The sequence below is a fragment of the Musca domestica genome, unplaced genomic scaffold, assembly GCF_030504385.1.
Source record: "Musca domestica strain aabys unplaced genomic scaffold, Musca_domestica.polishedcontigs.V.1.1 11, whole genome shotgun sequence".
Taxonomy (NCBI): domain Eukaryota; kingdom Metazoa; phylum Arthropoda; class Insecta; order Diptera; family Muscidae; genus Musca; species Musca domestica.
Genome location: NW_026712133.1, coordinates 12361626 through 12388815, shown reverse-complemented (window position 1 = coordinate 12388815; position 27190 = coordinate 12361626). Strand labels below are relative to the sequence as shown.

The window sequence follows — 27190 nt, the reverse complement described above, 5'->3', positions numbered from 1 at the left end:
CTAGCTGAAAAACATGTGGGAGAATTTAAGGAATATTCTTCTTTAAGAGAATTTCTTGATATTGCGGGGAATAATATAGAGGGTCCTGTGTCTCTATGTCGACAGAAAATGCAAAAGAAAACCACATATCGACATATGCTTCCTAAAAAACTTCCCTCACTTATATGTTTATCCCAAAAAGTCACCTCCCTGTCAAGACTTCATTTTAAATTCAATTCTAATTAGATTTCTTCAATTCTTTTGTTGGCCTCTAACTTTACTACACTTCAATAAATAACTGGCATTTAAATATACATAAATATATATTTATTTGTTCTTTCGTTCGTTCCTTCGTTCGTTTGTCTTCGAATGTAAATATACCGTTAAGTTTATGCAAATGAAAGAGAAATTAGAAAATGTATGCAAACATTTTATTTCTTTTTATAAATAATTCCGCTTAGTCATTCGTGGTACCCAGCTAGCAAGCAACACATACCGCAAATAATCCCTCCGCCACATACATATGTACAAGTGTGTGTGTGTGCATGTCTGTCACACTGCCAACGAAGGTGGCCAAAGCCGAAAGCAACAATCAGCTCTTGTGTAACGGAGTGCCTTGCCATTTATCCTTTAAACCTCTATTGATTTCTTTGTGGATTACGAAATGTTGCCGGCATTTTCAATTGCCAATACATAGATACACACACACACAACCAAAAAGACCCACACAAATCCATATGATTGATTTATATCCCTGGGAGTAACACCTAAAAGTGAATATAAAACAAAATGTTTTCAATGATATCTATCGTTTTCCGTGCATTATAATCAGTTTTTATGGATGTGAAATGGAATTTTATATTCTCAAAACTCTGAAGCGTTCCGGACAATGGCAATATATTTTATATTTCATAAATCTGTAAGAGTTAAAACTACTAATATTGGATAATGTAAGTTCCGTCTTTATCATTGATGCATAACAAGATTAAGACCTATAGCTCTTAAATATTTGAAATAAGGTTTTTGCTGATTTTCTTATTTTTTCAATAACTAGGCAGCATAGTCTTGGTGCTTATGCGTGTGATAAGATCGGGTTTTGGGAAATTCATACTAAAAGGATACGAAAAGTACTAAAATGTACTAAAAATTAAATACTTTGTATTGGACAAATGGAATGAGCTAGAATTCTAAAATTTGGAAAAAGAGTCACTAATGGAGTGGATGATAGATGTACCAAATGATTTTTGCAAATTCGAACTTTGAGGTTATGAAAAGTTCTAAAATGGTACTATAATTCTAAAATGTTGCCATCTGGTATTATGTGAACGAATAAAGCTAAAAACTTGAAATGGTTGGAAATTAAGCTTTATATATGAAGGTGGTTTTGGGAATGTGCACTATATTGAATTGAGATATGCGAACTATACGGAATTGGAACAGTTTGGTTTGGGAAGAAACGGATGTAGGTGGAATTTTGAAATGTTGGTATTGGGTAGGTCAGAGATAAAGAATTTTTGAATTTTAAGGAAATTTGCACTATCTGGAATTGAGATATTCGAACTGTACTAAATTTGGAACAGTTTGATATAGGATGAATGGCTGAAGCTGACATTTTGTGTTGGGGTCCATGTTTGTGGTAGGTTTGTGATAAGGAGGTAGTTTTGGGAATGTGTACTACAAATACACGAAAAGGACTAAATAATAGTACATTTCGTACAATTTGGTTTTGGGTGAACAGATAATGCTTAGAATTTGAAATTTGGTATTACGGTCTCTGTTCATGTGAAGCCTGGACATATTGTACGTATTGTACTATATTTGGTGTTGGGTGAAGGCATAGAAATACAATTCTAAAACTTAACATTTCGTGGTTTAAAATGCATCCTATATTTGTACGAATAGTACTAAATTTGGTATAGGCTGAAGAAATAGAGCAAAAATTTGATGATTTGGGGATCTGGGAAATGAGTACTGTAATAGTACGAAAAGTACTAAATAGTAAAAACCTTGTTATTGAGTGAAGGTGAATAAAGTTGGAATCCTGAAATTTGATATCGATGTCACTGTTGGTGTCTGTGGATGATATAAAAGGAACCGGTTGTGGATATGTGTATTATGTTTGTACTAAGTACTAAATGGCAATAATTTGGGTATAAGGCGATAATTTAAATGGCAATAATTTGAGGTTTCTGCTGGTATCTGGGACTAAGATATGGAATTGGTTTTAGAAATACGTTCTATAATTGTACGAAAAGTACTAAATGGTACTAAATTTGGTCTTGGTTGAAGCGATAGAGATAAAATGCTGGAATTGAGGTACGCTGTTGGTGTCTGCGGTTAAGATATAGAAGTGGTTTTGGAAAAGTGTGCTATAATTGTACGAAAAATACTAAATAGTACTAAATTTTGTATTGGGTGAAAGGATAGAGCTGGAATTCTGAAATTTTATATTGAGGTCTTTGCAGGTATTTCGGATTAAAATATGGACGTGATTTTGGAAATGTGTACCATAATTGTACGAACATTACTAAGTCATACTAAATTTGGTATTAGGTAAAGGTATAGGGCTGGAATCCTTAAATTCTATAATGCGGTCTCTGTTGGTACCTGGAAGAGGTCTGTGGTTAAGGTGAAGATATATATATATATATATATATATATATATATATATATATATATATATATATATATATATATATATATATATATATATATAATATCCTGACGTGTGATATAGATGTCACTGGTAGTGTCTGCGGTTAAGATATAGACGTGGTTTTTTAAATATGTACTATAATTGTATGAAAAGTACTAAATAGTACTAACTTTCGTATTGAGTAAAGGGATAGGGCGGGAATCCTCAAATTTAATATTAAGGTCTCTGTTGGTATCTGGAATTGGGATACGGAAGCAGTTTTGGAAATGCGCTGGAAAACTGAAATTTGATATGGATGTCACTATTGGTATCTGTGGTTGTGAGATGAAGTATACGAAAAGTACTAAATGGTACTAAATTTGGTTTTGGTTGAAGGGATAAACATAAAAAACACATCAAATATGCCTGATGAGCCGCTTAACCAACGGCGAAAAGCGTCGCATAGTGGTGAGTGTGTGATAGTGTCTATCTGGCTTTCCTTTTCACTGCAAATTTCAGATCATTAAGCTCGTCTCGAAAGAGAAAACAAACATAAAATTCTGAAATTTCATATATTGATGACTGTTAGGGATAGAGCTGGAATCCCGAAATTTAATATTGAGGTTTCTGCTGGTATCTGGGATTGAGATTTGGTGGTGATTTGAAAATGCGTACTTTGGGTGAAGAGAATAGAACTGAAATCTTGAAATTTGATATGGATCTGTTGATGGTTTTGGAAAGGGTACCATAATTGTTCAAAAAGTACCTAATGGTACTTATTTTGGATCACTGTTGGTATCTAGGATGGAGAGATGTATATTGTTTTGGATATGCGTACTAAATATTACTAAATTTGGTATTGGGCGAAATTATAGAGCTGCAATTTTGATATTTGATATTGAGGTCACTTTTGTTTTCCAGGGTTTACATAGGGAAAATTTAAAATAGTTTTGGACAGAAAAATTGGATGTGGGTCCATTGATTAACATTTTCAATACCAAAAAATTCTGTGGACCTAACAGACGAAAATAGCTAATTCGATACAGAATTCTTATTTCGAGGAATTACAAATAAAATTAAGAACTTTAAAATATTAATTAAAATAAAATGTAATTTTTTACGACCAAAGGCAGACTTCGAATTTACACAATTTTAATTTTTAATATCCGCATAAAACACATAACTTTAGCAATAAACATACATACTTCCATAAATGAATATAAATTTGAATTGGAACTGGAACCCCTGCAATGAACACAAGGCGTAAATATCACTGTCTCGATGATGAGGAGTTGCTGTTGCCCTTTTGAATGTGCTTTACGTAAGGAAAAACATTTGAAGGACTTATTTAGATTGAGTATTCGAAAGGTGTGTTCTTCATACATACATACTCATACATACTCACACATACACACATATGCGAATGAAGTGGCATAGATTTGTTCCGAGGCCACAGCAACAGTCACACCAACACACAGAAACAGGTGAAAGCAATCACCTACCAAAATGAAAAATCGGGCAAAACAAAGGAATTTTACGATGCATTGGATGTGAGACCGCTTGATGGGTATTCCCTGCCTGAAGAGAGCAATCATTACTGCTTGGAGACATTTTATGCCATGTAGAGATGATGGCCAAAGTGCTAACCAAGAAATAAATTCCACTAAATACCCGTAATTACGATTCGAAACGATGCATTTGAAAGTGTTGTTCCGCCTTGGTAGTGACAAGGTCGAAACGAAATGAAGAATCCACACACGTTCGTCCTAACAATTTGCCAAGCAGTCATTTAGCATACATAATGCGTCATTTTATTTCTTTTTTTTTTTTTGGTATTTGTTTTGTCCGTGAAGATGATATAAACTTTGGCACACACACACAAATATGTACAAACATGTAGGGCTCCTTGTAGAATTGTATCGCCAATTTGTGGTGAATGTCAAATTCCGTTACTGCAGTAATGTTTACATTTCATGGACACAATGTAGTATTGCAAATACTTTCTTTGTTAAGAACATATATTATAGGCAATAGAGTTATTGTTAGATATCCCTGAACTTTCGGAATCATAGCTGAATGCATCAGAACAACTTCACTAGTTGCGGATGGAAAGCCCACATGTATTGGGGATCTGTGCAATAAAATAAACGTGACTGCCAAAAAGTCTTTGTTCGAAATATTCGGTACAATAATGAAGATGGGTTAAATTGCTAAGTCATATGTAAAGATACTTCTTCTACTTTCCAAAACTATATTCATCATATTTAGAAAATATTTTAAGGCGTTTCACCTAATACGTAATTTGAAAGTAAATGCTTTAGAGCATAGCATGCAGGGTGAGATAAAAAAAACTCCAACAAAGTCAAACGCCATAATTTGTACATTTTTTTATATGAATTTATATAAAAAACCAGTAAAGAAAGTCTTAAAGTCGGGCGGGGCCGACTTTATGATACCCTACACCACTTTGCTAATTTAGTAGAGCTCCACATAACAATTAAAAGTTTTTATGGTTTAAAGTTCAAAGGACTAAATATGCCGAAGCATTTGTATCTTTTAAATTCGGAGTTGTATTGCCCATTTGGGGCACAATTAATTTGAAATCGGATAAAGATATATATGGGAGCTATATCCAAATCTGAACCGATCTCGATAAATTTTGACAAAGATATTTCTGAGTTGTATTTGATATATTTCCCTGAATATCGTTGTTACGGAGTGCATATTACGGCTGTGGGTAACAAATACAACAAATCGGATGAACAATATATATGGAAGCTATAGCTATATCTGAACCGATCTACACCAAATTACTAGCTTCTAGACTCAATTCGGTCGTAACTGCCAAATTCCATCCCATTTAGACAAATATTAGACGTTTTATTGTGAACCAACAATAAAAGGTAAATCGGACGCAGTTATATATGGGAGCTATATACAAATCTGAACCGATCTCGATAAAATTTAGCAAATGTATTTCTGAGCTGTAATTGATATATTATCCTAAATATCGTTGTTACAGAGCGCATATTACGGCTGCGGAGGACAAAAATAATAAATCGGATGAACAATATATATGGGAGCTATAGCTATATCTGAACCGATTTCGATCAAATTTGGCATTCCTTTTTCAGGCCTAATTTGGGTGTATATGCAAAATTCCATACAATTCGGGCTGATATTACACGTTTGGTGCACAATAAAAGGCAAATCGGACGAAGATATATATGGGAGCTATATCTAAATTTTGACCGATTATCTCCAATTTCAATAGGGTTCGTCCTTTGGCCAAACAAATGATCTGTGCAAAATTTCATCTGGATCGGGCAATAAATGCGACCTGTACTTTGTTTTCAAAAATACATTGACAGACGGACAGACGAACGGACGAACATGCATGAATCGACTCAGAATGTGATTCTATGCAGATCATCAAAAGGAACTATGGGTCTATCTCGTTTCCTTTAGCCTGTTACAAACAAATGCATAAAGACATAATACCCTGACCACATTGTGGTGTAAGGTATAATTAATATATACTGTACAATTCCACAAACATATATATTACATATATATTTATCATATACTATGAATAAATTAATATACAGAGTGAAATGAAAAAATTGCAACCAACTTCAGACTGCTGTAATTTCTAAGCCGCTCGTCCGGCAGCTGTTAAAATTATTCCAGTGACAGCTCATTATATTGTTTACAGTTGTATAAAAACATTTTGGTAAGAATTTTCCAGAAAAAAAAATTGTTCGTGATGGAATTCAAGCGTGATAGTGTGATCTCTTTATATTTGGCTGGAAAACCACAAGTGGCTATCGTTAGAGCACTCCGGCATTTAAATGTGTATAAATCGACGTCAAGGAAGTGGATGGAAGAAAACAGCAACATCAGCAGAAATGGTTTGAAAAATAAAGAAGCGACTTGATCGAAACCCGAATCGCAGTGACCGAAAAATGACTCGTGAGTTGAACATATCGCAATATTCCATTCGGCAAATATTGAAAAATGAGCTCGGGGTAAAACCATTGAAATTCCGAAAAGTGCAAGAACTGACACCGCAACAGAAAGAAAATTGACTCAAAAGAGCTAAAGAGTTGCTTCGCTTGGTGAACTGCCGAATTTGGTTTTCTCCGATAAAAAAACAGTCGTTGTCCAGCAGTTTTTAACAAACAAAATGATCGTGTTTACTTGCCAAAGAGGTCAGCTGAAAATGTGCACCTTCGGTTGGCCACCAGAACTCAAGCGCCGGCCATCGTGATGGTGTGGGTCGCCATAACAGCCGATGGTCGCTCTCCGCTCGTATTAATCGACCGTGGCATCAGAATAAATGCCGAATATTATCGCGTAAATATTCTGGAGGGTGTATTAAAACCTTGGACATGCAAACACTTTTGCCACAGACGTTGGATATTCCAACAGGACTCAGCACCATCGTACTCAGCACGCGCCACCCAAGAATGGTTACAAAATGAGCTTCCTCGCTTTATTTCCAGCGCACAATGGCCACCAAAATCTCCGGATACCAATCCGCTGGACTATTGTATCTGGAGCATTTTGGAGAGCAAGGTTGGCACTAAAAAATAACAAAGTGTCGATCACCTCAAGCAAGCGCTTCGCCGGGAATGGGACAAAATACCACAGAGTAACCTTCGGCAGGGTGTGACGGTTTCATTGGCCGCTTGAAGGACATAATTCGTGCCAAAGGTCACCAATTCCAACAAATCTAATCTTATTCTAAAATTTGATGCTATTTCCGATATTTTTTGCTTTCATTCAATAAAATTAAAAAGAATGTAGAAATTATGGCGTTTGACTTTGTTGCAGTTTTTTAACTCACCCTGTATTACTTTTAAGATTAAAATTTTCTGGAAGTTCCTCAAAGTATGCTATAAAAATGTAAAAAGTACATGAAAAAGTTACTTTACATGCGATTTTAACATAACGTGTAGTCGGACCTTTACACTTGCCGCAAAGCTAGACCACATGTATTCATTTTACTTTGACCTTAACGTATTCCTCGTTACTTCCTGGAAGCCTCCACGAGTGCCGGGTGTCAGTGCCACATTTGTACCATGATATAGATATAAAGAGACTCATCTCCTAAACCAGAACTAGACAGAAATTAAAATGAACCAACAATCCTGGCTTGATGGTGAACACGGACAGATCTAAAAAACGGCGAGAAATACAAGCCATTAAATAGCACCAAGCACTTAACACTTGGCCACCTCTATTTTGATTCGTGACAAGCCATCGAAGTCCTCTAAGCATTAGCCGAAAATTTTTGTGGACGATGTCTACACTGTCCCAGACATTGTCCACCAAACTTTTCGGCTGGATCGAACTGGATCCGATGGCAGCATACATTTAACCATTATCCTAACGACATTGAATAGATGAGGAAGGACTCGAAAAAAAAAACAAAGTCTTGACACAACTACCAACCCCTTACCCCCGAAGTGAAGGAGAATCATGTATCCAAAAACTGCTATGATTTGGTCAAAATAGGTTTGACCGTGCTTCAGAAGCAATACATGGTGCTACAAATTGTCTTTTCATTTTGTAAGAGAATCTGTGGGCAAGGACACACCCCATTAAAGTAGTCTGCAGATTTGATTTAAAATCTTCACAGTTGCCAGAAAGAAATCTTGAGCAATACAATACAATACAACGCTCAGCTGCTAACTACAATAACATTGATTGATTGCTGAGAAGGCCCTAAAACTTGCAAAAATCTCGTGGAAAACAAAATGACCGAGTTCTCTTAACAGCCGGAGACTAAGCCCCCTCTAGGCAAGACTTCAATAGTTAGAAGACTCAGTAGGCAAAGGATTTTTTTCAAGCATAAGTTAATGGCTGGCTTTTTCGTAAAAGAACCAAGGACCAGTTTTTAATTATGGGCTTATTATGGATTAATTTATGCCAACGAAAAAAATACTCTAATGTACTCACACCTTAATTGTTGTTAATACAGTTTCAAAGATTGAATTTAGCCATTACAAGGCCAACAAAGTCGGCTCTTATAAAATGAAGAAATCCAGGGACTTTTGTCATAAGAGTCGGCGGCTTGATTCCAATGATTCCGTCCAATTTTACGGATTTCTAAGGTTTTATCTGATTTTTTCAAATGAAGTGCTTGAGATTCTGGAATGTCACATTGGAGGCCCTATTCATATTTCCCATGAGCTGATGCTTCATTCTGACATTGAAATCATTCATTAATATTGAAGTTCGGGTATAAAAAGTTCGATCAGGACAAGTTTATCGCCGTTTATATTTGTAATAAGCTATGTAGGATTGAATCCAGCTTGATACATATCGAACACCACGGAACTGACCTAACGGTCTTTAAAATTATGAGTTTTTCACGCAAAACAACGAGCGTTATAATAGATCATGAGGACAATGGCGCCCAAATGAAAAGATCTTTATCTTTGTACTTTTTCTCAGCGAAGACGAACAAGAAAGAACAGCTCTGCGAAATCAATGTTTATATTCCATGTATCAGTTTTAGGTGACTACTGAATTTTGAAAATACAAGTTGGCTATCTATTACTTCTAATACTTGCACATAGTAGGACTCTATTATTCTTTCATGATTGATTTCAAGGAAAGACAAATCTGCAGCTTGTCTTACCGTGTCACCTTATTTGGTTAATTTTTTTTTGTTAATTATTTTGATTATGTTCCTGTTTCAAAATTATTAAATAAGTAAAAATTCGACGCAGGAAAGTTATTTTGAAATTCTTTTAAAAATTCCCCTTTCAATATTTTGCCCATCTATGCTTGTAATATTCTCAATCGCTGCTTTCACTCTTTTTCTCTCTCCTTCTTTGTGTATCTCGATTTCAACTCTTCTCAAAATCTCTGCAGCATAGATGTCAAAAACAGTATATATTTCAATAAAAAAATATTATAGTTTCGACAGACAGACGGACATCATTAACCGACTTAAAGTAGCCGATTGTATTAACGATTTTAACTTCATATGTTCCCAAGTTAACGTCGTTAAGATTTAATCTTATATTACTATAGTAATACTTTGTTATATTCACTAATTCTGCATTGTTTTAATTTTCCTCCGTTTATTCTGTTTACTTTCAGTTTCATCAAACAATACGAACGTACCTGAATGATCGTGTTTGGGATTTTAAATTTTATGTATCGAAAGATTGGCCAGAGAAACCCATTATCTTACACTTTCCAGGATGCACGCTAACGGTAAATGGCAGATTGTTTTCTCTATTCTTTCAATGTTAAATACAATTTTATTTTTCCACACAGCCCGAAAACAATATATACCGAAGCTTTGGCATCTTCTGCCCTTCGGAACAGATCGAACATGTCGATCTGATGCGCACCGAAGACATTCTAATCGATTGGTCACTACCACTGTACCTGAATTTTACGCACATCGCCATTATGAATCGCCTGGATGATTTCTATAAGAAAATGGGCATCATGGAGCGGCTGGAGGGCGACATCTATGTGTGCAATAAACTCAATACGGACTTGCAATTGGATGATTTGCCCGACGACGCCGAGATGCGTCCACTCAAAGTGGAGGATGTCGAGCACATACATGATCTCTATCCGGCCAATGAAATCGAATGCGTTGATGTTTTTAATATTTTGGTTCGAGTACTGCCCGGCCTGGGTGTCTTCCGCAAGGATACGAACGAGTTGGCCGCATGGATGGTACATTCATATTATGGCGCTATGTTTTCCATGCAAACACGTCCAAACTATAGAAGATTGGGGTGAGTTTGGGAGATGTTTTGAATTATGTTGCTATCTGAATGGGTTGGCGAGAAATTAAGATCATTTTAAGGATAACTTACAACAATTCTCACGGCTATAAGAGCTGGGTTTTTTAAACTATATCTGAGAGTCATAGGCAGATTTTTTAAGAACATTTTGCTTAGGACATTCAAACGTAAGATTTTAAGACATAGCAATATATTTGGGAGCAAAATATTGGATTTTTATCGGGCTTTTCATTGAGATTTAGGGATAGAATAAATTGATTTAAAAAAAAAATTAGCAGGATTTTCAGAACTATAAGTGTGGGATTTTAAGGAATGTTTTCTGAAGCTTAATATTTTTTCAGAAGCGCCTCTATAGCCTATATATCAGTTAGTTTTTAAGAAAACTTAAGGTCAAAACACGTAAGCAGCTTGGCATCATAACATGGCATATTAATGTAAATCTATGAGGGAAAACGACGGCAGGATTCGAGTGCGACTCTGACATTCCTTTATGACAAAATGTATATCATTACCTTTAAGACTAACAAAGATCAGAGCTTAAATTATGAAAATTGCCAGAGCAACATTGCCGTATTTTCCAGCGGAAATCACGATTTAAGTTTGGCCTCTTTTAGCCTTTAGAGCTATAAGTGTGGAGTGTATAAATATTTTTTTGGGAAAAACTTTCAGAGCTATTATCTTAGAACTTTTACCCACATATTTTAGAAGACTTTCAAGTGAGGTTTTGAAAATTATATTTAAAAGACTTTGACCGATATAAGTGGGAAATATTTCATAATTTTTGGGAAAAACTTCCAGACTTATAAGTGATGGAAAAAATTGAGAGTACTTTTAAATATATAAGCATTGGTGTTTTGAAATCAAATTAATTGCACTATCTGAGCTATAAGAGTAAGTATAAGAGTGGGAGATTGAAGTTATTTGTGTAATGTTATAAAGGTCAAAACATAGTTAAGGCTTCCCTTCATTTTCTAGCTTTGCTAATGTCAAATTATAAAGGAATATCAGAGGCACTCTTGAAATTTAACGCAGTTGCTCTTTATAATTTGGCTTCGGCTTTACTGTGTCAATTTTGAAGAATACTTTGGGGGGACGTTCCGAGACATAAGAATATCCTTGGAAAGACATTCAGAGAAATACTATTTCTTTTTCCAAAATTACTGTTATTAATGAAAACATTGTTCAGCGCGAGATTTAAAAAAAATTGTGAGGTCTTTCAGAGATAATAATATCGAGATATTTAGGAATATTTTTGAGAGGACTTTTAAAGATATAAGCATTGATTTTTTAAAGAACATTCTGAGCTGTAAATGTCCGGTTACTCATTATGTTAGAGTCATATGTAAAGTGACTTTTTCATTCTTAATTGTTTAGATTATAGAATACTTTAAGGAGCTCCAAACAATTTTTAAACTTTAAAGTAACGCTATACTGTACATGTCTACAAAAGCACTTTCATTTTATTTATAATTTATTTAGAGTCTAACCGTATTAATTTATAAAGCGTTTCTCTTTATATTAAAAATTTGTGGAGCGTCTAGAAGTGTGCTGTAAAAATGTTAGAGATAGTTTTGGCAAAAAGTTCCTTTATATACAATTCTGTGTAATCTAGCTTTAAGATTGGGTTTTGAAAGTTATTTTTAAAGTACTGTAAAGGTTGCAATTTAAAATTTATGGGAGGAGAACTTTCAAATATATGTGAGGAAGTTTTATAAAAATAAGCGTGAAATTTTTTTAGATTTTTTTAGGATAGGTTTAGAGGCCTTTTAGAGAATATTTTTAAGAGCTTTTGAAAAAAAAAGAAGTGGGATTAAAAAAATTGCTTTTGAGAAGACTTTTAGATACGCGGGCTAGATTTTTAGGAATATCTTTGAGTGGACTTTAGAAACTTTGGGATTTGTGCGAATGATGCTGAGAGGATTTTTAGAAAAAAAAAATATTAGCCTAACGTTTTAATGAACATTTGAAAAATGCGTTTTAGAAATAAAAATAAGAATTTTTAAGAACAATTTTTTAAGATTTTCGGGGTTAGGTGTTTGATTTTAGGAGTACAATTTTAAACGATTTCCCGAGTCCCAAGAATGGGTTAAAAAATAATTTTTTAGGACATTAACATTCTTCATGAATTTACATGAATTATTTAAAAACAAATTGAAACAAGTTGATTGCATGATTTTTTCTTCTTAATTCTATCATGCCCTACTTGTGCTGAAATTCATGCGCTTATAACGTCTACAACAATTCCCAATTTTTCTAATTCATAAAGTGGGGTTTCCTTTACGAAAAAGACAGCAGGGTCGTTTGCCAGCAAAAATCCTTATTTGCACTCCCAACTTAAGTGCTATATCCTTGAGCAAAAATAAAATCCTAAGAATATAGCATACTTTTAGGATTAACATTAAATAGTTTTCTTTAAACAATTTTTAAACAAGTGTTTTCTTTTTCATCTTTTCAGTTATGGCATTCGTTTGGCTACAGCTTTAACCAAAAAAGTTATTGAACGAGGCTATAAACCATTTGTTGTGATACGTCCACAAAACGATGCTTCTCGTAATCTGTATACTAAGTTAGGTTTTGAAAAAGTCTATGAAACGTGCCGAGTCAAAATGACACCGAATCCTATACACACAAACGGTGGTCCTGAACCCTCAGCTCCCGAACTGGAACCAGAAGCGGAGAATAAACCCATAGATGAAGGCATTGAAGATATGCTGGCTGAAAAGTGTGATATTAAAGCTGCTGATGAAGCTTCGGGCCAAGATAAGAAGGCCACAACAGCCGATGAGGGCATCGGCGAGGATAAGTAAATCTCTAGTTAGGTATTATAACACAAAACTGCAAAACAAAATCACCAAAACAACACAGACACGCTATAACAACACAAATGAAAAACAAATTTTTGAATACTTTAACTAAATAAAAAATTAAAAAAAAAAAAACAAAAAACAATAAATAAAAACCAAAACACACACATACACTCACATACAGAAAGTAAATTTTAAAATAAGGCCGACAAATTTCTATTGCAGAAATACCGGGAAAATAAGCATGTAGTGATGAAAATAGAAAAACAAAATATAAAAATAAATTATTATTATAATATAATTATATATGAAGAAATGACAAGAGAAAGAGGCAACAGGAAAACTATATACAAAACAAATTATTAATAATAAAAAAAGAAAATAAAAACAAAAACAAAAAATGCAACAATGCTCTATTAAGTTTATTATTGAAAAACAAAAAAATGAAGTATTTAACAACAAACAAATCTCTCCCCCTATATACAAAACCAAAAAAAAAAAAACAAAAAGAGAAGGAAGAAAGCAAAACAAAAATAATGCATATAAAAATCTTATTATTAATTAAACCAAGAATATTGAATTAAGTAAACAAAAAACAAAAACTGAAACCACTAACACCCTCAAAAATATTCCCACAATTTTAAAGCGAAAACTACGAAAACAAAATCTTAACGAGGAAACCTCAACTATATATCTTTTATGAATTTTTTTGTTTTTCGCTTTGAAAAAAGTTTACTCACTCCTACTAAAAACACCCAAGCAAACAAATAAAAATGAAAATTGATTTTCTTTGTTTGTTTGTTCTTCCCAATACCAGTTAGGTTTTCTATGAAAATGTAACAAAAACCAAAATCCTAAAACAAAAATGTTGAATTACCACAATTCGAAAATAGTGTTGCAAAAAATTGCATTGACAAATGGGATGCATGAAAAAATCGTTGCTTAAAGTTAAATTGTTGATAAAATGAAGAAGTCCTGTGAAAGGTGGAAGTTAAGACAAAATGGATTGAAAGTGGAATTAAGGATTATCAAATGTATACCCAGAAACTAAAGATGTTAATTTTATTTATTATTTTTTTTTTTTTTTTTGCTGGGACCAAAATGTATTTTCGACGTGGCACGGCGAGGCCTACTGTTATCTTCTTTTGCTGTCAAAATACAACTTTTTGATTAAATATATATAAAAATATTTCTTTTCTGAATATACATGTACAACTTTAAAACGTAAAATTTGTGAGATGTTGTTTTCTTGGAAGAAAACAAAGAAAAGACTAAGGGCTAAATTCGCCTCCTCTGTGGCTTAATTAATAGGACTTGGCTGAGACTATTAGATTTATGTTACAGAAATATTCCCTTATTAGAGCGTAATGATCTATAACATACTTTTAGTTTTTGTGGTTATATAATCCGTCCTTGGTGCCATGAAATAACTTCCAAGTCTTTTTTTGGGACTTGTTAAGAAAAATATTATGTCCAAACATTGAAGATTCAAGATTAGGAAATCGCAATAATACATTCTAAATGCGTGTATAATCGATAAAATCCTTTTTGTTTTATGATTACCTAAAGTCTGTATTTACAAGTTTGGCATGACACGTCCACAAAAACATTAATCATATTCAACGAGTTTATAATTGATCACGCTATGAAGTCTATTTTGAACTTGGAGCCAGAGCTATGGATTTAAACGTATTATACAAGACTTTCAGATCAAATGTGGAGATTTTAAAGAATAAGTAGTGCGACACTGTAACTATGTTGTGAGTTAACGACAAAATATGCTTATGATTTCGGTAATTAACGGAATTTTTCGGCTTGTTAGCGACCAAATTAACTTTAATTTCGACTTTTTTCATTCATAATTCAATTTGTTCTCATTTATGTAAAATTGAAACTATTGCTAAAAATGTAGCATACTTTTAGGAGTAACATAAACTAATTCTCATTATACCACAAGGTGGTCAGGGTCTTTGTCTTTGTGCATTTGTTTGTAACAGGCAAAAGGAAACAATATAGACCCATAGCTCTTTTTGATGATCTGCATAGAATCACATTCTAAGTCGATCTATGCATGTCCGTCCGTCCATCAGTCAATGTATTTTTGTAAACAATGTACATATCGCATTTATTGTCCGATCCAGATGAAATTTTACACAAATAACTGTTTTGGCCCAAGGACGAACCCTATTCAAATTGGAGATAATCGGTCAAAATTTAGATAAAGCTCCCATATATATCTTCGTCCGATTTGCCTTTTATTGTGCTCCAAACGTGTAATATTTGGCCAAATGGAATGGAATTTGTCACTTAGGACCAAATTGAGGCTTGAAATAAGTGTGTTAAATTTGGTGAAAATCGGTATAGATATAGCAATAGCACCCATATATATTATTCATCCGATTTGTTGAATATGTCCTGCACAGTCGTAATATGCATTTTGTAGTAACGATACTCGGGGAAATATGTCAAATGCAGCTCAGAAATACCTTTGCCAAATTTTATCAAGATCGCTTCAGACTTGCATACAGCTTCCATATATATTTTTATCCAAATGGGTAATACAAGCCCGAATTGAAAAGTCACAAATCCTCGGCAAATTTAGTAGAAATCGATTCAAAGCAGGATATTCCTTTCAGAATACGAAACTTTTCATTTGAAAATCAGGATTTGTTGGCGAATATCGGAGTTTCAAAATTTCATTAGCCTTTAATTTTGATAATATTTTGAGATACTCACGAAATTCGTCTAGGGCTTGCAGATGAGGAAAATCTATGGAATGAATTCATGTATTGCAGCAAAACCAATAAAAATTTTACCGATTTCTCCACCAAATTTCGGTGTCGCAGCGAAGTAAATGCTTTTGCGAAATTTATTTTCTTGTAATTTTTCTTCGTAAGCGTTAAGAGAAATACAAAACCCACAACATTCATTGCATTTTTCCGCAATGAAAAATATATGTATTTGTTTTTGAAGTTTTTCCTTTCAAATTATATTATAATAATAGCTCTATTCACGAACCATAAAAATATATTACATATACATTTTTTTTACAAACTTCTTCCCGCGTGATTTGCGACTGGCTCATTCGACACCGTTTAGTGAATGTAATTTATTGTGGGTAATTAGTAGTGAAAAGGATCTTCACCAATGGATTAGCTTAGACAGGAGTTGTTGTTGTTATAACAGCAATACATGCTGCGTGCTGCAGTTCTGCTTATCTGATTTAAAAGCATACTGGTGAATACTCCTCCACCCCATAGCATTAGTACTCCTAGAACACACTGAGCCCTCAGTCCGACGTAATCCATAATAAATGGTCAACGAAAACGTCCCCTTATCTTTGCCTTGGCTTTCAGGATCTTGTTCCTACTTTTCAATTTATCGCAGACAATATGCTGTCGAACGTGTCCCATAGGATCTCGACTTGTGGATATTTTAGTATTTCTTGCTTGGAAAAAAGTGGATAGTTGGTTAACCTAAAGCGTACGTGATCAACGGCAGGAATCCATGCCATTATCATGGAATCATCAGCTATATCTACGCTGTCTGGAATTCCCAGTTTCGGGGATACATATCACTTCCTGTTTTACTCTACGGGTATGAACAATGCTGTTGTGGTACGATATTTTGAACAGAATCCATTTTGATGATCGGCAATTGGATATCTTTCCCTATAATGGGGAGAAGTAAAAGAACAAGTATCTTCGATCCTAACGACAAACCCAAAAGTCTCGCCTTTGTTGGCATCCTTGTCTGTTGGGCGTTCCACCCGGACATTGTCCAGTCTTGGACAGCCGTTTTGATGGCTAGCTACAGGTTAAGGACATCAACTTCTTAAACTCAACTCCTGGCGTATCCAGCTGTTTCAATATCACCCATAGTAAATTGTGGTGGTACATCTTCAACAGAAAGAGGGATGCCGTGTGTGTCTGCATTATTTTCTATGGAGTTCTGCCAAGCCACCGATGTAATACGATCTCTCTATAGTGGCTATTCAATGTAGTATTTGAAAACTCCTTTTTGAGGATGAAGAGAATAATATCAATTCAATTCCTGCCAATATTTTGGGGCGCAATCAATATTTCGCTCTATCAAATCTTACATTACAGACGAAAATCAGAGTAATTTCAATTAAATTATGTTTGGAAGGTATCATAAGAACATTTCTATTACAAAAAATAAAAACAATAAACATAATTCTACTGTTTTATACCTACTTCTTGGCATACTACATCAAATTGGCTACAGCACATCTTGTCAACCAACAGTTTGTATTTATGCTAAAGTTAGCAGTTAAAATCGACTGAGATCGGTCCAATTATTTTCTATCACTGTCGCAATTGTGTGTCTCGTATTTGCAATTTTTTTGGAACACTTTCGAATTGGTCAACATCAATTTGAGTTAACAAACTTTTAAAGTACTTTAATTATTAAAATCCATTGGAAACTAAACAAGGACGCAATTCTCTACTATATGCAAATGTATTGGTTTAGCAAAAACACCTATTTTTACATTAGTCACACTTCCAAAAAAAAGTTATACTTATTTCAATATTTTTTCAATGAAAAAGAAAAAAATAAAAAATCCTTAAATACTGAATACTCTAACTATAGTTTTCCTTAAGATACCAAAAAAAAACAAAAAGAGAGTCGTGCAACAAAGCCAACGGCACTATAAAAACTTTTTCAAATTTATTTATTATTATATAATCCTTTTAACTACATTTATACAACAATTAAGAAAAAAAACAAAACAAACAAAAAACAGGACATTCTAAATGTCTTAGGGTTCAAATTTTATTTCCGTTTATGTTTTTTATTTCTATTTTTTTATATAAAAATTTGAAGCTTTTTGCCCAAATATTTACTATTTATTATGACAATTTACGTACATCTATATATATTTAATAATTATTAAAAAACAACAACAACACACAACTATTAACAACAATAAAATGAACAAAGAAAAAAACAAATATTTTTTTTAAACATTAAAAACAACGTCTTCTTCTGCTTTAAGTTAAAAGCGATAAAAATTTAATAATTTTTATTAACAACAACAGCAACATAATTTCCAAAAAATGAACAAATGTTTTATGAAAATTGAAAAACAAAAACCGAAAAAGGTCACTTAATTAATAAATCTAAAACAATAAAATGAATAAAACATGCAACGCAAGAAGAAAAAATCAAAAACAAACTCCAAAAGCTGAATAAAATAAATTTAAATAAAAAACGAAAGAATGCATAAAAACAGTGAAAGAATGCAAACCAAGAAGAAAACTATGTACTCTCGAATGAGAAATTCGATGAATGATGTGAAAGCCCTTAAAAAGAAAAGAATGAAAATAAACAAAACATTGGTAAAACAAGAAAAACTAAAATGTCTTTTATTTGTTTGATGGAAATGTTATTGTGACGCAAGGAGAAAAAAGGTTTAAATTTTCAGGCAAAAATTAGTTTTTGGGGAGAGGCCGAAGAATAATATATTTATTATTTTCTTATATTTATATTCAATATCGCATTCAACTTGCTTCTTTCTGAGTAAACTCAGTTTTTGGCACAAAAATTATGCTCTAAAATGGATTTTCAGATTAAAAAATATTTGAAAATGCTTTGTTATTGCAAAATGGTCAGGCTTAATCCCTTTATTGTTGTTTTTATAATAACATTTGTTTATTAGTGGAGAACGATGGTAATATTTACCAGGGGGTAAGGCAGGGAATACCTAGGTTTCGTAAAGGCCCGACCTGACAATTTAAGCCTAACCATTTTGCAACAACAAAATACTATTGTATCCCGAATAAATAAGCCAACATTGTTCTATAAATAGACCGTGCCGACGAAGGGGTTTTTGTTGTAACAGACAGAATCAACGTACATGGTTATGATACTTCGTTCATGTAAAACGAAAGCATAACAAGTGGAGAAAGATAAAAGTGTTTATAAGTGCGGTTGTAAGATTTAGAAGATATTTCAAAAGAATTTTAGTTTTATGTAATTCTTTGGTTTCTCTTCTATTGAGCTTACGATCTCGTCACTTGGGTAAAACAAGTTTTTTGTCATAGGAGTTATATTTAAAATAACTTCTGGAAAGAATAATCCAGACAAAAAACGAGGGAACTCAGGAGGATTGGTGGCTCTTTCCGAACATTTTCCAACAACAAAATACAATGGTATGGTACACTGTTCTAATATTTGAAAATAAAAAATTTAACAAAATAATTGATTGATGTTTGCGTCAGTGCTAAGTCAGGTGCGAAAAAGCACAATATCGGTCCTCTCCATCTAGTAACTCCCCCACAAAGGGTCAAAATTTTGAATAATTACAACTCTTATAAAATGTGATGTAAAAATCCGATTGTATGCAAATTTCACACATCCCCATATTTATATTAACCCAGGGCCTGGCGTTATGAAGGAATATATCGGTTCACTCCTTCTGGTACCTCCCCCACAAAAGGTCGAAATTTTGAGTATTCATTAAGCTCATAAAACGGGAAATTAACATCCGATTCCATTTAGACTTGGCACATCTCAATATTTCCATCAACACAAGATCTGTTATAAAGATGGTAGAGTTCGGACCTCCCCCACATAGGGCTCAAGCCAAATAAGCATTCAACTCTCTTCAAATTTCACACATACAAACATTTTTGCTAACACAAGATCTGTTGTGAAGGTGATATATACTTGCGAAACCCTTCTGGTACCTCACCCACATAGGGTCACAATTTTCAATACTTTAATCTGTTATAACTTATATATTATATATGAATATTTCTCTCAATCAGAAACTTGGGATGAATATGGATTTTATGACGAAGTTAACAAAAGAGACCAAACCTGGTACGTCGCAACATTTAAAACGTATTTATTTAGGTCCGATATGAAATGGACAATATTGGTCCATTCCTTCAGAATCCACTCCATATAGGGTCAAGAGTTTGAATAAACATAACAGAAGTCAAAACATATTTAAATAATCAAACATTGGCTGGGGGCATACGTCCGTCGGCAGAACCGACTGATACTTTTTAACTTGTTTAATACTCAAAATGAACAATTTGTTCAGTTTGACAGAATTTTTTGATCAAAACTTTGTACATCGAACTGAATTTTCAGACTTCAAGGTTTTATATATTTTTGAGGTTTTTGCTTTTGTCGGAATGAACAATAAGAAAATATGTACCTTTTATGCCAAAAAGACTTCAAATCGTTCATTTGAAGTTTGAAGTAACATATTAGTAAAATTATTGCACTATTTCAACGTCTTCATATGTAAACCATTAAAACCCGATCAACCAACCAAATCAAATCTGAGCATTTCAGCCATATCTCTTTACCCAATACCAAATTTAGTACCAAAACCACCACAAGATCTCAAACGAAGATACCAAGAGGGGTTCGAGATCCAGGCCCTATACATTCACTCAATACCAAATTTAGTATTATTTCGTACTTTCCATATAATTTTAGTTTTCATTTGCAAAACCGTTCCATATCTCAATCATAGATACCAACAGTTATCGCAATGTGAAATTTCACTGTTTCAGCTCTATCCCTTCACCCGATACCAAATTTAGTTGAATTTAGTACTTTTCGAACAACTTAGTAAATATTCCGAAAGTCAACTTCAAATCTCAAGCTCAGATACCAACGGTTATCAAAATATCAAATTCCAGAATTATATCTCTATCCCTTTAACCAAGGCATAATTTAGTACCATTTAGTACCTATTACACATTTCCAAAACAACCTTCATATATCAAATTTACTTTACGATATCGATTTTCATAACAAATTTCAAGTTTTTAGCTGTATTCGTCCAAATGGTACCATTTTAGAAAGTTAGTACCATTTTAGGACTTTTCGTATCCAACAATTTCGAATTTCCAAAAAACCTTTGAAACATATCCTGTACTTCATCAGTGACTCTCATTCCAATATTCGGAATCTAATTCGTTCCGTTATTATTAGTATTGAATTTATAGTACATTTTGGTACTACTCACCAAAACTGACCCTTGTGCAAAATTTCAAGTCAGTTATTTCAGTACTCTTTTATATATTTAGATAGAAGGTATGCTTATCAAACATTTTAAATACCATAAAAATTGTTTTCAATCGAAAGTATTTCGAATGTGCGATGGGCACGAGGAGGTCATTAACTCATTCTTTGTATAAAATTATTCATTAATTATTATCCTATGTATACTCCATTTAAGTTTATATGGGAATAAACCCAATTCAGCTATAAGACCGAGAGTATTAACTCACAACGAGTACATATAATCAGCAATTAAATGGTGAACAATACGTATTATCAAATTACAATTTACATATCACTTCGCTTTATAGTTCCTAGGTTTTCTGTAAAGATACAATCTTGTTCAAACAAAACGCTTGATTAGATTTGGTGCATCGCATTTCCCAAGAGATCACCAACCGTTTAATGTGACAAGCGACTGTCTTCTCAAAATGATAAACATGTGTAACAATTTGGCAATAAATATATTCTTACCATAAATATATCTTTGTAAAATACTCATGTTAATAACTGTCTTGTGTTTTCATTAGATATGAAATATTATCGTAATGTTCATAGCCGCAATTTTCTGAATGAGACAAGAATATCCCCTTGGATACATTTCAATGTTAAACCCCACCATCTGTGAAAGGTAATAAATTGTTTTCGAGATAACATCAGTTCTGTTGACATTCTAAATATTCACGTTCACAGCATACGCAACAGATAACAAGTCCGTTTGTTTTATAAAACATACATACCTGACTAAACCACAGTAGCACTTAAAATGTTCATAAATAAAAAGAAAAACAAAACAAAAAAAGTATTCTTTATGTAAATAGTATTTTCTGTTTTTATTAAAAATAGACAATGAAATTAAATCACAAACATTTAGACAAAATCTGACTTGATGCAATCCTGGAAAAGTGACTGGTAGTGGCAAACTAAACCTAAAGTTAACTTCTTTTGTATGCAGTTTCTTGGAAGTGTGCTTTTGGCACTTTTCGATGCACAACTCTTACAACTGTTTCGAACCTACTTTCGATTTCAGCTGATCGGCAACATATTGCCAATATTTACGACGTATTATATCATGTTTCTTGGACATATCATCGCACAGTGTATACACTTTACGGGACAAAGTTTCTCGTTCACCACCATCAGACGTTGCTAAACATTGTTCACTGTAAACATCAATCAGGAATGCTATAAGGTACGGTGATCTAGAGTTATTATTGTAGAGCTCTTCACAAAATGCTATGACATGGGGGAATTGTGAAAGGGAACCACTTTCACTTTGTCGCAGAATACCCTTAAGGTAATTCCAGGAACTTTCGTTGTTTTTCACAATGCGTATACGATTCATGGTGTATTCCAATTCTCGTTGTATTACCTCCGGAGTGAAACCGAAATGTTTAAGTACAAAGAAACGTTGATTCCATGCCGAATTGTTGCGGATGTCCTCGGATATTAGGCGATCAGTAAATGCCAATTCACCGTCATAAAGACTGCAAATTAATAATAAAACAAGTAAATTAATATTAGTAAATATATCTAAATAAGGTATAAAGGCGAGAATGCATAAAACGTTTTCTTTTTTGTCTGGCTTTAGTCATCGGCTGGCTTCTTTGTAGGGGAACAAATGAGTTTTAGGTTGACTTAGTTTAATGTTGGCCCTAACCTCCTTTTTTCGAAGATGCCGTCCGATGACTTAAGCCAGTCAAAAAAAAAGACCTTTTATGGACTCTCACCTTTTTTGACATCTTCTTAGTGGTTTCATTCTTAGTCTAAGCTCATATTTAAACCGAATGCTGAACTCGATCAATCTGCATTTTACAATTAAGCATTTTCGTCTGACCACCTCGGTCGCCTTAAAAACGTTACATCCTGCCCAATTGTCTACAAGAAGCGCGGTCATTTGTTAAAATATCCAAAAATTCCGAAATATAGTCCTTTTAGTTCAAAAATGGAGCTAGGACCCTCGAAATACCCATAATTGTAGGCCTGGAGGATGGGGTTATTTTAAAATATGAACATATTCTACTTTGCGAAGATTTTTCCTACTCGTTAAAGTTCCAAAACAACTAAAAACATTCAAACATTTTAACTGCAATTTGTTTAAACCATTAAATTCTTTATCAATGCGAACACTTTGTAGATCTCTTGGGCTTTATGTTGTGCACAATTCCTGTCCGACGCACCTGGATGTTGCTCGTGGCACCACCTCATTGATTGATTTTTGCCTGGTCTCTGAGACCTTGGCTTTGAATTTTTCCTTGCAGGGGCAGTGTCCTGGTATTTCTCACCATGCGTTGATTTTTGGAGGTGTTGAACTCCCGGTTATTGCCGAAGAAAAAGTTATTGAATTCCTGGATTTTCGTAGGACCGACTGGCGGGGTGTGGAAGATTATGTCTGCAATTTTGATTTTAGTCCTCTGTATCTTACGAGTGATGTTGACCAACAGTTGGCGTTGTTTGATTTCTTGTTTCAAAATTTGTTGTCCTTCGTACCCACTGCTACCAGTTCTTTTTGCCCAAAAAATGATGCTTGGTTGGAGTTGGATGTGGTGAAATCGGCTTGTTACGTTAGGGATCAGGCTTATCTGGAGTGGCGTAGGTGTCCTACGGTTCGCAACAGGCAAATATTTTGTATGTACAGAAACCGCTGTAAGGCTGTCATGCGTAATGAAAGAAGGAAATTTTATGAGGAAATGTTTGGTCGTATGAGTAGTGTGCAGATATGGAAGTCGTTAAAGTCGTTTGGTTGTCTTGATGATGGTTGTGATGTCCCATTTATTGATGTCAATGCTGCTAATAATTACTTTTGTAGTGTTGGTAATTTAACTTCATCTCGGGATTTTGTGGTTAGTGGGGCAAATGGTTTTGATTCTTTTAGATTTGACTGTGTGTACATGGAGGATTTGTTGCGTGCTTTGCGGAATGTTAAGTCAAATGCTGTAGGTGTTGATGGTATACCTATCAAGTTCTTCAAATGTGTATTCCCTTACATTTGTTCTCACTTTCTGCATTTTGTAAATTGTATTTTTATGACGTCAACCTTTCCGCTTGCGTGGAAGGTTGCTCGTGTAGTGCCTGTGCCGAAGAAGGGGAGTTCTTATCAGCAGACGAATCTTCGACCTATAAGCATCCTGCCGGCTATGTCGAAGATAGTTGAGCATATAATTAAGGATGCTATTGTGGAGTTTCTGGATGACCATAGATATTTGAGTAGTTCTCAGTTTGGATTTCGGCGTGGTTCTAGCACCACTATTCATCTTTTAGCCCTCACTGATCTCATTCGTGATGTGTTCAATGGTTCTGATGTTGGTTTGCTCGTTGGCCTTGACTTGTCTAAGGCCTTTGATTCCGTGGATCATGCGCTTCTGCTTTATAAGCTGAGAGACAAATTTGGTTTTTCTTCTTCATCATGTAGATTGATATCGTCGTATTTGAGTGGGAGATCTCAGTTTGTTGTGCACAGGGGTGTTGAGTCTGATGTTTGTGCTGTTCGGTGTGGTGTCCCGCAAGGGTCTGTACTTGGCCCTCTGCTTTTTATAATGTTCATTAATGATATTATGGGTTCCGTACCTAATTCTGCGTGTGAGGTCTTCATGTATGCGGATGACATTCATGTCTTCTTTAGAAGTGCAGATCTCTTTGAGTTGCAGAATGGCCAACGTAGTGGGGATTGCTTTCTGCATGGATCTCCTCTAATGGTTTGTCTGTCAATTGGAATAAAACCGAAGCTCTTCTGTTTAATAGTCCTCGTAATGTTCCTATGCCGTGCATCTGTGTTGGCTCTTTTGTGGTTAATGTTTTGGATGAGATGAGATGTTTAGGTGTAGTCCTTGACACCAAGCTTAATTTTTCTGCGCATGTTGATTCATTGCTGTCTCGTGTGCGTTTTCAGCTTAGGAGGCTCTATAGTCTTCAGGCTCACTTGCCTCTTGGTGTTAGGATGATGGTAGCCAGATCCTTATTAATGTCTCATGTCAACTATTGTTTGGAGGTAATTTCTGGAACCAATGCTTGCCAAATTTTGCGCGTGCGCAAACTTGTTAACTCTATTGTTAGGTATGTGTTTGGGTTGCGCCGTAGTGATCATGTAACACAGTATGTTATTAAGTTTCTTGGTCTGTCTTTTGACAGATATGTTGAGTATCGCCTACTTTTGTGTCAGTACAGGATTATGATTAATGTTAATTCTCCTTTATATAATAAGTTTGTGTTTTGTAGATCATCTCGGAATCCGCAATTGCTACTTCCGAGGTTTTCGTCTTTAGTTGGTGAAAAGGCGTTTATTGTGAGAGTTGCGAGATTGTGGAATCAGTTGCCTCTGACCCTACGTAATTTTACCTACTATTTTAATACATACAGGAAGAGGTGTTTTGAATATTTGTCTGTTCATTGAGTTTCTGGTTGCGGGTTATTTTTGTTATTTCTTTTTAGTTATTGGCTGGGGGGCCATTTTTATGGTTGTTTAATTTCTGTTGAGTAACGTTATTATTTTATTTTTCTTTTCTCTTTTGTAAGAATTTCGTTCTTATGCTTGTAGTTGCTACATTTGCTCGATTTGAAGCGAGTGATGGTTAGCACCTTAAGGTATGGATGCCTCTTGCATTTTTCCTCTCTGCCTTGCTTAACTGTTGTTCAGCTTGGTGGAGAAGTTGTGTCTGAGGGTCTGATTATTGTTATTTAAAGTATTTTGTTTATAAATATAATTTGTATAATTCTTGTAAATTTGTTGTTATGTATTAAGGTTTTTTTTTATGTTAATATAGTTATAGGCTGTGTTTATACTGTTGCATATTAATATAAGATTTTGGCCATGTTGGCTTATTTATATTGAATTGTATGAAATAAATGAAATGAAATGAACACCATAAATGAGGCAAACGTGGACGGATATTAAAAGAAACGTTCATTCATCTGAGTGATGGAAAGGCATCGTAAAATGATTTAAGAAGTTTCTGACGAACATTTCGAAATAAACCATAAGTGAAAATTTTAGAAAGTATATTTCCGCGCTGTTTATATAAGTTAAACAACGTCCTTTACGGAATGGAATAAACGAGAGGATTTTTGACGCTTCTCTCAAGTTAACTCTTATCTCGAACATGATATTATACATTCGAAGGTTGATAACTATCAATATTAAATTAATTTGTTTGAGTATCCTTCCACTTGTAGGTTCATGTCTTGAGTACGTCTTGGGCCGACTTTTCCAAAACGTCAGCAACGATGCGTATCGACGTTTTTTTACTAAACCAACTACTTACTTGAATGTTCTTATAGCCCATTGTCTGTGCTGCCAAGCATGATAGTTTTTGGCATCAGTGCCTAATGCCATTTCTGTCAGCTCCAACTCTTTGGATGCATCATTCAACATTTCCACAATAACACGACGATGATGCCAAACCTGATAGTTTTTGGCATTCTCCGTAATAACTTCTTCAATATAGCTTAACTCCTCGTTCAGATCGCTACCCAACTCTCGCAAAATGTCACGTCTATACTGCCATACAGTGTAGTTAGCCGGATTGAGGCGCAAGGCATCTGTTGTCAGCTCCAAAGCCCTAGCGGATTTTTCTTTGCGAGCCAATATAGCACGGAAATAATCGAATATTTCACGGACTGGAAAAAAATTGTTTTACATCGAAAAAGGAAAATCTAGCACAAAAAAAAAAATTCTTACATTTTGCACTGTAGGCAATTGCGACAACTGGATGCAATCCATCATCCTGTGGTAATGGGGTTATATCTTTCCATTCATTTCTTTGGCTGTATGGCACAAAGGATTCACTCCATTCGTCATCAGAACTATCGCTCATGTTGATTTGTAAGAATTAAAATCAGTTATGGAATAGAACTTCTTATTTGCGGCCTTTATTGGGCAATGACTAAGTCCAAAAGTAAAGTTGTAATGTTAGAAATGCAATATTTCTCTCCTGACTACAAAGTCT

General features: G+C 34.3%; 2 protein-coding genes across 3 annotated transcripts in view; one reads left to right on the top strand and one right to left on the bottom strand.

Moving 5' to 3' along the window:
- The window catches only part of LOC101897890 (uncharacterized), a 63225-nt gene extending 44790 nt beyond the window's left edge, over window positions 1-18435 (top strand). For both annotated transcript variants that reach the window (XM_059131183.1, XM_005175828.4), the window contains 3 exons: window positions 9731-9847; window positions 9911-10386; window positions 12851-18435. In XM_059131183.1, the coding sequence (XP_058987166.1) occupies window positions 9731-9847; window positions 9911-10386; window positions 12851-13202 (945 nt within the window). In that variant the 3' untranslated portion in view covers window positions 13203-18435. The remainder of the gene's footprint in view (window positions 1-9730; window positions 9848-9910; window positions 10387-12850) is intronic.
- Window positions 18436-22053: 3618 nt separating this feature from the next.
- LOC101897722 (protein farnesyltransferase/geranylgeranyltransferase type-1 subunit alpha) lies at window positions 22054-27190 on the bottom strand. Its single transcript, XM_005175827.3, has 3 exons — window positions 26923-27190; window positions 26507-26861; window positions 22054-22735 (listed from the first exon to the last, which is right to left on the bottom strand). Exons 1-3 carry the CDS (start codon window positions 27056-27058, stop codon window positions 22246-22248), a joined length of 981 nt encoding a protein of 326 aa, XP_005175884.1. The 5' UTR covers window positions 27059-27190; the 3' UTR covers window positions 22054-22245.